At 41.8% G+C, this 13,750-nt stretch overlaps 1 protein-coding gene, 1 long non-coding RNA gene and 1 pseudogene across 4 annotated transcripts; 1 reads left to right on the top strand and 2 right to left on the bottom strand.

The window, feature by feature from the left end:
- The first annotated feature begins 2,712 nt into the window (after positions 1 to 2,712).
- Positions 2,713 to 4,224, top strand: LOC119357608. Of its 3 annotated transcripts, none has more exons than XR_005172211.1 (5): positions 2,713 to 2,854; positions 2,975 to 3,117; positions 3,389 to 3,525; positions 3,628 to 3,683; positions 3,993 to 4,224. It is a non-coding gene; the product is annotated as an uncharacterized LOC119357608 (long non-coding RNA). The 3 variants fall into 3 exon arrangements; XR_005172213.1 differs by having other exon boundaries at positions 2,975 to 3,219; XR_005172212.1 differs by having other exon boundaries at positions 2,723 to 2,850.
- Positions 4,225 to 5,284: 1,060 nt separating this feature from the next.
- LOC119357541 (probable leucine-rich repeat receptor-like protein kinase At1g35710) lies at positions 5,285 to 8,888 on the bottom strand. Its single transcript, XM_037624458.1, has 2 exons — positions 5,916 to 8,888; positions 5,285 to 5,823 (listed from the first exon to the last, which is right to left on the bottom strand). Exons 1-2 carry the CDS (start codon positions 8,857 to 8,859, stop codon positions 5,465 to 5,467), a joined length of 3,303 nt encoding a protein of 1,100 aa, XP_037480355.1. The 5' UTR covers positions 8,860 to 8,888; the 3' UTR covers positions 5,285 to 5,464.
- Positions 8,889 to 9,290: 402 nt separating this feature from the next.
- Positions 9,291 to 13,136, bottom strand: LOC119295633 (annotated as a pseudogene).
- Between the last annotated feature and the right edge of the window lie 614 nt (positions 13,137 to 13,750).

Here is a 13,750-nt window from a genome sequence, read left to right as displayed (position 1 = left end):
GAAAATAATAGCAAGAAAACTAAACATAATAATATATAAAGGATGAAAAACAAAAGATAAGATGAGTAAAAGAGAATATGAATACATAACTAAAAATAATAAAAGAATAAGGAATAAAATAAGACGGTCATCGTTATTGCGCCATGACCTGTGTGTTGCTGAAATGACCCACGTGTCGCATAGAGAAGGGAAAATAGGTGTTATAAAAATAGTTTCACTAGTGTAGAAATGCCTGCTAGCGGCGTTCGTAAAACACAGGTAGTGGCATTGTAGGCCGGCGCCACGCCGATAGTATTATGCCAGTGGTAAGGTGTCACGAGTGGCGTCGGCTGCCGACACTAATAGTATGACACCAGTGGTGTCGACTGCTGATGCCACTAGTATGACACCAGTGGTAAAGTGTCACCAATGGGCTCGCTTGCCGACACTGTTAATAAAATAATGTTAGTGGCGTCGCGCCCAAAATATGTTCTGAGTTAGTGGCATTGGGAAATAAACGCCGGAGATACCTTTCGAGTTAGTGGCACCCATACTCGCTGTTAGTAAATAATATTCTATTGACATGACACTCTTCGGCCATGCCACTAGTATAGTATAAAAAATACTGAACTGGCAGTTTTTTCTCTAATTAATCCATATTTTCCCTGAAGGCAAGCAGCATGATGATATGTCTCAAACGTATCTATAGTTTTTTATTGTTTCATATTACTATCATACCACTTTTACATACTTTTTATAACAATTTGTATTATTTTATTTGGACTAACCTAACAATCTATGTCAAAGATCAGTTCCTGTTTTCTGTCGTTTTGGATTTTTAGATGAAAGTTTCAAGGAGCCGGAATGTGCTGCATTTTTTTGGGAATTTATTTATGGAATAAAAGACTTCACAAGGGCAGCCATGAGCCCATGAGGGCTCCACAAGGGCTGCTGGCGCGGCCAGGCCCCCACCTGCGTGCGCCACCCGCGTGGGAGCTCCCTAAGTTGGTTGATGCCCTTCTTGCGCTGCAAGAAATATAATTTGATGGCGACAAATTGTGTTAAAAGATCAACCCGATCTGAGTTACAAATCTCCGAATATTAAAAAATGGTGCTCAGCCTTAGAAACAATACCGAAAACAGAGTGAAAACAGAAAGAAACAGAGGAAGAAGAGATCCAATTTCGGAGGAGAGGAGAGGAGAGGAGAGTGTAAACCCTAGAGCTAGTCTTGCTCGCATCGCATTTCTAGTTCATCTCTCTAATTTCCAGCGGAGCGGAGGCAGATGTGGGCTGCAGCAGCGCCTCGCTCTCACGGGTGAGCGAGGAACGTCTGCGTGTGGACGAACACTACTTTCGGCCTTCTAGACTTTTTTGTTTATATATGAAAAAAACAGAAAAAAAAATCTAAAGGTAAGAAAACATATATTAACATATGTAAAAATGTTCAGAAATTTCAAAAAGGTTTGTGGTCTGAAATTTTTGTTCAGAATTTCATAACATTTGCAATTTTTGTTTCACAAATTCAGAAATTATTCACAGTTTCAAAAATTGTTCGGAATTTCATAAATGTTCGCAACTTCAACAAATTTGTTTGCGCTTTAAGAAAAATCACACATTCAAAGAATGTTTGTGCTTTCAAAAATTATTTGAGTTTTCAAGAAATGTTTCGTGTTTTTTAACATTTTCACAAATTAAAAAATGTTTGCAATTTAAAAATAATGTTCTTCAATTTGTCTTAAAAATGTCTGCGTACATTGGCATGGTTACTACAAGACTGATTCTGGTTCGCTATAGTGGCGTAGTCCGGTTTTGTGGCTCCGGTTGGTTCAATAAGGTTGCCTTTCAATCAACAACGCTAGTCAACTCCCGTGGCTAGGAACAGACATTCGTCAGCGGCTCATTACCAGATCGATTCCACACCAGCGCGCTGTGCTTTTTAACGATTTTTTTCGTCCCACAATATTACTTGATGTGATACCGCCCAATGGGTAAATAACTTGGGTGTAAGTATAGACAAGACACTATGTTGCTCCCTCTAGCTTCGGCCGTTGCTTATGCTTTCTTCGGCTCACGTGTGTGGACACGGCGGCTTCTTATGTCGAGTGATTTGCTTAACACAAATAGAAAACATAGAATTGACAAGTTGGATAATCGATACAACCCTAACGGTGTGAACTACTTCTAGTACCTTGTTAAAAGTGAAAGCACATCACAAGTACCCCGAGTGCCACATCTTCCTCCCGCTCAATTGTTGTCAACCCACAGAAAAAATACCGGGCAAGATTTATGTGCAGGAGGTATCACCCCGACCAGACTGCCGACGTCAGCCTATTTAATTTTTAGAAATAATGTGAATATTTTTTTATACAATGAACAATTTCTAGATACATAGATATACATACATGATAAGCAATTTTGAGAAAATGATGAATTTCTAAAATACATGATGAATAAAAAAACAATATGAGCATTTTTGAAGACAGTGAAAAAAAGAACAGAGATAAAGAAAAAATACAAAATAAATAAATGATAGAACAGGCCAGAAAAGACCAAGAAAACAAAGAAACAAGACAAATGGACGTACGAAAAACATGAAAAGAATTCTGGGCCACGTCCAGCCGACTTGAGGCGCAAGCGACAAGTTTTTTGTTTTTTTGACCGTCATTAGAAGAAATTGGACTGCGGCCCATGAGTGAGGAATATCCTCTTTCTTTTTGGGCCAGGGTCCGGCCATGGGCACGTCCCACCGCCGGCCGGCCTCCGTGCTCCGGCCACCGACGCGTCCTCGTCGGCGTCCTCGCCCCTGCCTCCAACTCCAAGCCGCGCCGACCGTCCTCCTCCACACCGAGCTCCGGCCATCAGGTTAATTAGTAGGTGCTGCCTTGCTCGTGCTCTCCCAATCTAATGAATCCTGTAACGTCTGGTGATTGACGCCACGGATGAAGAGAACCGAGTGGTTGCGGCTGATTTTGGTGGATTAAGCACCGATTTCAGGGGCTGGACGAGGATTCAGAGGAGGAGAAGGTGAGCAGTGCCATAAAGATCAACTCCCGCACACCACATGTTCGATGAAATGCCCAGCAAGGAGCCGCCCATCCATGTTGAAAAAGTCACCATCTAAAAGGTTATCCGACAAGGTATAGTATCGTGAATCTGGTCGATGATGATGGATCTTATGGATGTGAGCAATGTCCCAAATGACATCGATGAGGAGGAACCACTTCTATTTGAATTTCATAGTTGAGTCTGATCCAGCAAACTCTCCAATTTATCAGTCTTAGATTTCTTCTGAAACATTTCTTTGGCACTTTTGCAAAACTTTCAGTAGTTTGGTGTCATGCACATCTTAATTTAGAGAAAAGACAATTCTCTGATTGATGTTCTCATTTTGTATGTTGAAAAATGCAGAGCTTGATGCTTTGGAAGCTGATATGGACTTCAAATAAAACTCAGTCCATCATACCTCCAACCAGACAAGGAGACTGATCTTTAACTAACCTGCTACACCAAGTGGTCATGCAGCAGTCCTGGCAAACCGGCAGCAGGTATGTCAATTGCGAGACTGACTAGTTTCTATTCACATTGATTATGGTGCTGATATCCCAAGGAAGAAATCGATGACTCGCGTCATTTTCCCATGTAATCAGAGTGCTTGAAGCTATAAGCAGGTGTCTTTTATCTTGTCACATTATCTAATTTACAGGTATTTCTTACCTCATAAATCATGAAGTTCAGGCTTCATTTCATGGTACATACCTGTATTGTTGGTGTGAACAATTGAGCTTATCCTATCTCGATCTTACTACCAAAAGAAACACACAGAAGGGGAAATATAAAAACCATTTTCATGCCAAACATCTTCCGTATAATGGATTTGACCTTGAACTTTGAAATCTCTGTTGAACATCTCAAACGGCACATACTTTAATTTGTTTGACCGATTCCCCCTGATTGTCTACATTTGTCAGCCGGTAGACTAATTTGCTGTGCTTACTTTTGTCTGTTCGCGCAGGAGGATGAACTGGGACTGTCTACAGTGCCACACGCATCAATTCGTACCTGAAAACTAACCAAGAAAACTACGGTATAGGTTTGATCTCGTTGTAAATAGTCGACACTTTCTTTATGCACATACAAATTCATTGTATCTTTCCTCATATATACCACTGCAATTTGTTGAACGATGAAATGTCTCTTCCCCATTGTGTTGGAATAACAGTGAGTGATAAAGGGAGTGTTCTCTATACGGTTGTACATCCTGTTGTTAGTATGCCGCTGTTGAGTTGAATTGGTATCTGCTTTTCTGATAATGAAATTATGGGACATTGCTGGCTCTCGTGCTGTCGGCCTTTTCCTATCATCTCATCCTTTGTTAAGTTTGTATTAGGCATGAAGAAAAGGAAGGTTGTATCTTTGTTCCATGAAAATCTCGCCAACGAGTGCTTGAAATTAAGTGTAGTAAATTGTTTGCTGCTCCATCCTAAGGACAAGGACAACATATGCTCCATCGGTCCATCCCAAGGACAAGGACTACATACTCGTGCTCTACAACCCTCTGTAGGTCCTTTTACTTAGTACCGTTCTACTTTTCTTGTTTTATGCCTCTATATCTGTGTGTTTACATTCGTTTGTTCCTGTTTACGCATCAAACACTTGATCATTGCAATTGTTCCTGCTTGGTACAAGGTATTTTTACTTTGATACCCAAAGAACAATAAAGCGGGATCATGATATCGCGTCAGATTTGGATTCCAATTTTTTTTCATCTTCAGGTTCACGGGAGTAATAATAATAGATAAAACGAGATAAGTATTAGTACATTTCTCCGTCATAAGGACAAGGACTACATACTCCTGCCCTACAAACTGTGGTACTTTTCTTTTTTGATGCACCTATTTCTGTGTGTTTACATTCATTTGTTCCCATTTATGCATCAACCATTTGACCGTTCCCATATATATAGAACAATAAAGTGGGACTGCGTGATATCACACCAGTTTCAGATCCATTTTTTTCCATCTTTAGGTTCTTGGGAGCAAATACTAGCTAGATAAAAAGAGATAAATATTAGCACACCATTTCAAGTGTAGACAACAACCGAAAGAAAGTGTCACATGTGGATACCATGTCCACTCTTAAAACAAATATAATCAGAAACACTGCATACATTTTACAAGCAACCCAGAAAAAAAATTATATTATGCATTGTTAGAAATCGGCAAGCGAACAAACTGAGAAATATCAATAACACGGGACACCAGTTTTTATGTGGAAAACCATTGCGGGGAAAACCACAGGCACACAATGGTGATCGTTCATTGTAACAGGCGAGTGTCTACAAAACACATAGACTTACAATGAGTAATCAACTCATCCCAAATTATATATAGGTAGCATGTATGAGTGACACGACTCAAAAGCTGAAACCTAAATCGGCCTCCGCTTCGATAGATACTTGCTTCTCACTAGATTTTGGTTCATATATTAATATGCATCCCTTGCTTGCTGTAATGTAAGTGCGTTGAAAGGCACAGGACATGAACTAGAAGAGGGTCGCTGGATGAGCATTTGGTATGCCTCCCTCATGGTTGGCCTTGCTTGTGGAGAAGATTCCAAGCAAGAAAAGGCCAGCTTAATGAGCAGACATAAGCTCTTCTCTTCTGTTGTTGTTGGTGTTGTCACCCGTTGGTCCAGAATATCTTGCACCAGTATAGTCAGTTCTCCATTTAACAAAGTACCGTCTAATAGATCCCTTGGATGCTTCCCCATCAGTAGCTCTAGCACAACAATGCCAAAGCTATAGACATCACATTTCTCTGTCACAACAGATGTGTACGACAGTTCTGCACAACATCGAGCAAAACATTAGGATTAGGAACAAATTGATAGAGATGAATGCTTCTGTGGTGAGAAGAAAGGTTATACTAGCACATACCAGGAGCTATGTAGCCATACGTTCCTGCTAGTGCACTCCAGTTTGATGAATCAGGCTTAAGAATCCTTGCTGTGCCGAAATCCGAGACGAAAGCCTTGAAGGTTGTATCAAGTAAGATGTTGTTACTCGTGATATCTCGATGGATTATAGGCGGACTGCATTCGTGGTGCAAATAAGATATTGCTTGAGCCACATCATTTGGAAGAGCAATTCTCTTCTGCCAATCCAATTCCTTTGCTAGCTCCTCATTTTCCAGTATCTTGTGGAGGCTGCCCTGCTGAATGTAGTCGTAGACAAGAAATTTATATGCTGGATGGGAGCAGAATCCATACATTTTGACGATGCTTCGCTGTCGGATTTGTGATAAGATTTCCATTTCACTATGAAATCTTCTTTCGTCATCCAACTCTTCTTCGGTCTGATGAAGCCTCTTCACAGCAACCAGCTGCCCGTCTTGGAGTTGTGCCTTGTAGACTTTGCCGTATCCTCCCGTTCCGGTGATGTACTTATCATCAAAGTCTTCTGTTGCCCTTACAATATCATCAAATGCTAATCTTCCGTCGAAATTCCAAACAGAGAATAGGTCCCTTGCTTCAGCGGTAACACTTTCTTGTGGATTTCTCTTCTTACAAATAAGTATTATTATGACAACAATTGCAGCAACAATGCCGAAACCCATCACAAGAACAATTGGCAAAAGCAAACCAAGTATCTTCCTCTTTTTGTGAGCAGCTACTGGGGTTGAATAACAAGGTGGCAGGTCAGGGAGGTTGCCACACAGACCTTTATTGGGAAGAAACCAACTTGCTGAAGCATTTTGGAGTAGCCGTGCTGTTGGGACCTGCCCTTCCAACTCGTTGTAGGACACATCAAGTGTTGAAAGGCTCACCATGCCTGCAAGGGAGGATGGAATGTTGCCACTGAACTGATTATGTGATAAATTCAGAAATTCTAGCATCTGCAACTTCCCAAGTTGCTGCGGCAACACACCACTTAGGTTATTGTTGCTCACATCTAACATGATCTGCAGGCCTGCTAAATTTCCAATCGCACCAGGCAAACTCCCACTGAAGCTGTTGTTGTTGATCTTCAAGGACTGTAGTTTCATGCAGGCCCCTAGTTCCTCGGGTATTAATCCACTCAGTTTGTTCCCAGACATATCAAGGTATCCTAGATTCCTCAGCTTTTCTATCTGTGTAGGTATTGACCCAAATAATTGGTTCGATGATAAGTTCAGGCTATATAGATTATTTAAAGTGCAGATTTCTGGTGGAATCTCACCCGTGAGATGATTATAATCGAGTGATAGGTATACTAGGTTGGACAATTTAGAAAGGAATGGAGGTATGGAACCCGTGATCATATTTTGTGCTAGATTTAGCACTGTTAGTTGGGTGCATGCACCTATATTTGGTGAGATGTGCCCAGAGAGTCTATTCGATGCTAAGCGCATCTTTGTGAGTTGTGGATACACACCAAAATGCTGAGATATATCTCCTGTTATTTTGTTTGACTGAATGTCAATTCGAACCAAACTAGTACAAGTCTTCAAACTGCTTGGAATGGGGCCATTGAACATATTAGAAGAGACATCGATATATTGAAGTTTGCCACCTGAACATACATTTGCGGGTAAAGGTCCTGAAAGTGAGTTGTTAGACAACTCAAGTGTAACAAGGCTGATGAGCTCTCCAAATTCTCGAGGAAGAGAACCTGATAATTTGTTATCATAGATTTGCAGTTGTTGGATGCTTTGCAACTTCCCAAAAGTTTTTGGTATTGATCCCGAAATTTGGTTGTGATACAAGCCTAAAGCTTCGAGGTTCATGAGATTGCCAATCTCGTGGGGAATGGAACCTGTTATCTGATTTTCAGAGAGGGTTATTTTTACTACCTTGGTTATATTTCCTAAGCTACGAGGAATAGAGCCAGATATTTGGTTGTCGGCCAAGTCTAAAAACTGCAAATTCATCAGATTGCCAATATCTTGGGGAATAAAGCCAGATATTCTGTTATTGGACAAGTCTAAATCTTTGAGATTCAACAAGATGCCCAACTGTAATGGTATTGAACCTGTGATTTGATTTCCATAGAGATAAAGTGTGTTCAACTTTTTGAGATTGGTTATGGAGATTGGAATTGGGCCTGAAAAATCATTTAAACTAAGATCAAGACTTTGCAAATGCACTAGCCTGCCTAGTTCTTGGGGTATAGGTCCGGAAAGTTGATTACCAAACAGGTACAAATTATTTAGTTGGCTCAGGTTTCCAAGGGTTTTTGGTATCGTGCCGCTTAAGTTGCTGTTGCTTAGCTGTAAATTTTGTAGGTTAACAAGTCTTCCAATCTCCTCAGGAATGGGACCTGATACCATGTTTTGGTGAATGAGAAGATCGGTTAACATTGTTAGGTTACCCAGAGACGCAGGGATATGTCCTGTGAATCTGTTAAATGAGAGCTCAAGTAGCCTGAGACTTTTCAGGTCACCAATCTCAGAAGGAATTTTCCCTATGAGCTGGTTGTAGGGAAGGTTAAGTACTGAAAGTGTTGACAGGGAGCTGATACTAGCAGGCAGTGCACCATGGAGACTGTTGTTTTGAAGGTCAATGTATGCAAGGAATGGAAGAGCCAAGAAGTTGAGCTCACCAAGCTGACCACGGATGCCAGCATTAGGTAGGGAGATGTTGGTCACCGCCCAGGGCATGCGGCGGCCATGGCGAACAGCCGTGCACATGATGCCTGTCCAGTTGCAGGGGCTGGTGGTTTCCTGCCAGGAGCTCATCTGCAGCGGTGGGCTTGCAAGTGTAGCTTTCCAGTGGAGGAGGGCAATGTGTTGGGACCTCAGTGAGATCCCTCCATGGCGCGCCGCGTGTGCTTCTTGCAAGAGAAGAAGGCACGGCGCCAGCAGTAGGCAGAGGTACAACAATGGTGTTGAGAAAGATGGCATCTTGCTGCCTAGTGTCTGCGTGTTGTGTATTGGTTGGAGGATGTGATTCTGTGGGAACTATTGATGAGTATTTAAGGAATGTCTCGTCCATTGTCATGAGGTCCTCAGTCAGTCAACACACAGCAGTTGAGTGGAAGCTGCTGCTGGATGATATTCTTCAGTATCTGTCACCATCTCTGCCCCATTTTTCTTTCCTTTGGCAGCTTTGTTGGACTGCCAGTTTTTCTTTTTCAGCGTGATCATCTCTTACTCTATTTTATTTCCTCATGCCTGTGGAAAGATGACACAGTAATTACTCCCTGAAAGCAAATTGAAAGCAGGGATAGAAGGGTACCCACTACAGCATACGCCTACTCATATCTTTCCCAGTTCTCCTGCATCTACAACTTATGCACTTAATGGACTTATAAATTAACATTCTGGTACAGTTTTTATCGGATGGTATCTCCTCTGATTGGTTTGATAGTATTTCTTATTTGTTTGACCATAACTGCTTGAATATTTCTTAAGCTATTCTCTTCAGTTGATATTGGTGTTGTCGGCCGTTGGTCCAGAATATCTTTCACCATCATTGCTTGTTCGCCGTTAGAAAGACTACCATCTAATAAATCCCTTGGATGCTTGCCCATCACTAGCTCTAACACAACCACCCCAAAGCTATAAACATCACATTTCTCTGTCGCAACAGATGTGTATGACAGTTCTGCACAAAAGCATCAAGAATATTAGAATTAGGAATAAATGGATAGAGATGAATGCTTCTGATGTGAGAAACAAGGCTATTCTAGTACATACCAGGAGCTATGTAGCCATACGTTCCTGCTAGTGCACTCCAGTTTGATGAATCGGGCTTAAGAATCCTTGCCGTGCCGAAATCCGAGACAAAGGCCTTGAAGGATGTATCAAGTAAGATGTTGTTGCTTGTGATATCTCGATGGATTATAGGTGGACTGCATTCGTGGTGCAAATAGGATATTGCTTGAGCCACATCAGTTGCCAGGGCAATTCTCTTCTTCCAATCTAATTCCTTTGATAGCTCCTCATTTTCCAATATTCCATGGAGGCTTCCCTGCTGAATGTAGTCGTAGACGAGAAATTTATATGCTGGATGGGAGCAGAATCCATACATTTTGGCAATGCTTCGTTGTCGGATCTGCGTTAAGATTTCCATTTCACTACGAAATCTTCTTTCATCATCCAACTCTTCTTCGGTCTGATGAAGCTTCTTCACAGCAACCAGCTGCCCGTCTTGGAGTTGTGCCTTGTAGACTTTGCCGTACCCCCCTGTTCCAATGATGTACTTATCATCAAAGTCTTCTGTTGCCCTTACAATATCATCAAATGCTAATCTTCCGTCAAAATTCCAAACAGAGAATAGGTCCCTTGCTTCAGCGGTAACACTTTCTTGTGGATTTCTCTTCTTACGAGTAAGTATTATTATGACAACAATTGCAGCAACAATGACGAAACCCATCACAAGAACAATTGGCAAAAGAAAACCAAGTATCTTCCCCTTTTTGTGAGCAGCTATTGGGGTTGAATAACAAGGTGGCATGCCGGAGAAGTTACCACACAGACCTTTATTGGGAAGAAACCAACTTGCTGAAGCATTTTGGAGTAGGCGTGTTGTTGGGATGGCTTACCATGCCTGCGAAGGAGGATGGAATGCTGCCACTAAACTGATTATGTGATAAATTCAGAAATTCTAGCATCTGCAACTTCCCAAGTTGTTGCGCAACACACCACTGAGGTTATTGTTGCTCACATCTAACATGATATGCAGGCCCGCTAAATTTCCTATCACACCAGGCAATCTTCCACTTAAGTTGTTGTTGTTGATCATCAAGGATTGTAGTTTCTTGCAGGCCCCTACTTCCTCGGGTATTGATCCACCCAGTCTGTTCCCAGACATATCAAGGTATCGTACATTGCTTAGCCTTTCTATCTGCTTAGGTATGGATCCAGATAACTGGTTTGATGATAAGTTCAGGTTATATAGATTTGCTAAACTGAAGATTTCTGATGGAATCTCACCGCTGAGATGAATAGAATCGAGTCTTAGCTCAATTAGGTTGGACAATTTGGAAAGGATTGGAGGTATGGAACCCGTGATCATATTTTGTTGGAGATGGAGTTTCGTTAGCTGGTTACATGCACCTAGATTTTGTGGGATCTGCCCCGAGAGTCTATTCGATGATAAGATCATCCAGCTGAGTTCTGGATACACACCAAAATCCTGAGAGATATCTCCTGTTAGTTGGTTTTCGGAGAGGACAATTTTAACCAAACTCGTGCATGTCTTTAAACTACTTGGAATGGGGCCATTGAACATATTAGAGAAGACATTGAGATGTCGAAGTCTGCCACCTGAACATATATTTATGGGTAAAGGTCCTGAAAGTGAGTTGTCAGCCAGCCCAAGTTCAACAAGGCTGATGAGATCTCCAAATTCTTGTGGAAGAGGACCTGCTAAGTTGTTACTAAAGATTTGCATTACTTGGATGCTTTGCAACTTACCAAAAGTTTTTGGTATGGAGCCCGCAATGTGGTTCTGAAACAAGCCTAAATATTCAAGGTTCATGAGATTGCCAATCTCTTGGGGAATGAAACCAGTTATCTGATTTGCAGAGAGGGATAATTCTGCTAGCTTGGTTATATTTCCTAAGCTGCCAGGAATAGAGCCAGATATTTGGTTCTGAAACAAGCTTAAATATTCAAGGTTCACCATATTGCCTATCTCTTGGGGAATGGAACCGGTTATTTGGTTGTCGGACAATTCCAAAGTCTGGAGATTGAGCAACTTGCCCAATTCTAAAGGTATTGGACCTGTGATTTGATTTGTATAGAGAAACAGATCATTGAGCATAGTAAGGTTGCCGAGTTCTGGGGGTATTGGACCTGTGATCCGATTTTCATAGAGAACAAGTTGGTTCATCCTAGTGAGATTGGTTATGGCGATTGGAATTGGACCTGAAAAATCATTTGACTCAAGCGCAAGAATTTGCAAATGGACTAACCTGCCTAGTTCTTGGGGTATAGGCCCTGAAAGTTGATTTCCATATAGCAACAACATATTTAATTGGGTTAGATTTGCAAGGGTTTTTGGTATCGTGCCGCTTAAGGTACTGTTGCTTAGCTGTAGAAGTTGTAGGTTGACAAGCCTTCCAATTTCCTCAGGAATGGGACCTGATACCATGTTTTGGTGAATGACAAGATCAATTAACATTGTTAGGTTGCCCAGAGAGGCAGGGATATATCCTGTGAGTCTGTTAAATGAGAGCTCAAGCACCCTGAGACTTTGCAGGGCACCTATCTCAGAAGGAATTTTCCCTGTAAGCTGGTTGTAGTGAAGGTAAATTTCCGAAAGTGCTGACAGGGAGCTGATACTAGCTGGTAGTGCACCATGGAGACTGTTGTTTTGAAGGTCAATGTATGCGAGGAATGGAAGAGCGGAGAAGTTGAGCTCACCAAGCTGGCCACGGATGCCAGCATTTGGTAGGGAGATGTTGGTCACCACCCAGGGCATGCGGCAGCCGTGACGAATAGCTGTTCACATGATGCCCGTCCAGTTGCAGGGGTTGGTGTCTTCCTGCCAAGAGCTCATCTGCAGCGCTGGGCTTGCAAGTGTAGCTTTCCAGTGGAGGAGTGCCATGTGTTGAGACCTCAGTGAGATCCCTCCATGGTGCGCCGCATGCGCTTCTTTCAAGAGAAGAAGGCACGACACAAGCAGTAGGTAGAACCAAGGTGTTGAGCAAGATGACATTTTGCTCCGTAGTGTTTGCATCTTGTGTTTGGTTGGGAGATGTGATTCCATGTGCACAGCAACTCTATTTATATTAAACCAGCATGTCGTCCATTGTTATGAGGTTCTATGTAAACCAACACACAGCGGTTGAGAAGAAGGCATGACACCAGCAGGAGGTAGAGGCAGGACAAAGATGGTATCTTGCCGCCTAGTGTTTGCATCTTGTATTTGGTCAATACAGATCCTGGAGCCCCACGTCTTGTTGGAATTCTATTGATGTTAAAAACTAAAGGTGTCAGTATTGAATTTTGGTCAATGCAGATCCTGGACCCCAAGTCTTGTTAGCAGTCCTTTGTAAAATGAGGGGGTGGCTGCTACTTCTGGAATTTATAAAGACTAAACAACCAAGCAGCCTCATGACCACATTGACTGAAGAAAAGTTCCAAGTTCAAGTGCTTGACTTGGTAAACTTGTACTACTATTTCTGTACGCGTTGATTGACGTGTAACATCCAACACACTAATATTCCCAGGTATGCCCTTTGTAATTTACGAGTAGTAATCAAAAGTGTGCAAATTTGTACTGTCGCTTGCATACATAAGAGATGTAGTACAATAAAAGATGGCAGAAACGGCATAAACACTTGTACACACAGTAAGTTTCAGTTGGATTAAACTATCTGAGACGGGCTTTTTTGGGCCACTCCGAGTGCGACGTCTATATAGCTTTTTCTATAGTAGTAGTAGTAGTAATAGTAGTAGTGTGGTTCCGTTATCTTGTCACATGATCTAATTGATAGGCTGGATACTTGACATCATTATGAATGTATTTCTGAACTCACAAATTGTGTATCTGAGGCTCAATGCCATGATATATGATGGATCGGGTCATGAAGGTTTGGAAACAATTGCCTTTTGTTGAGCGTCTGTTGCCTATCATCTTTTTATATGACGAGCATTATCTTAGCTCTGAAGCCTCTGCTCAGTATCTCAGACGGCACCTAACCAATTTCCATTTGCTCGATTGATTCAAGTCGCTGTGGATGCTTAAGCTTGGCTGCCAACCAGTAGAATGATGTGCTCAGCTAATTTCTTTTGTCTATCCTGGTGCTTGTTTTTTTTTTCTGCTTGTGCAGGAGAGGAGGAT

This window comes from Triticum dicoccoides, chromosome 1A, assembly GCF_002162155.2.
Source record: "Triticum dicoccoides isolate Atlit2015 ecotype Zavitan chromosome 1A, WEW_v2.0, whole genome shotgun sequence".
NCBI lineage: Eukaryota > Viridiplantae > Streptophyta > Magnoliopsida > Poales > Poaceae > Triticum > Triticum dicoccoides.
The sequence above is the reverse complement of the archived record's forward strand: the minus strand, read 5'-3'. Positions and strand labels throughout refer to the sequence as shown.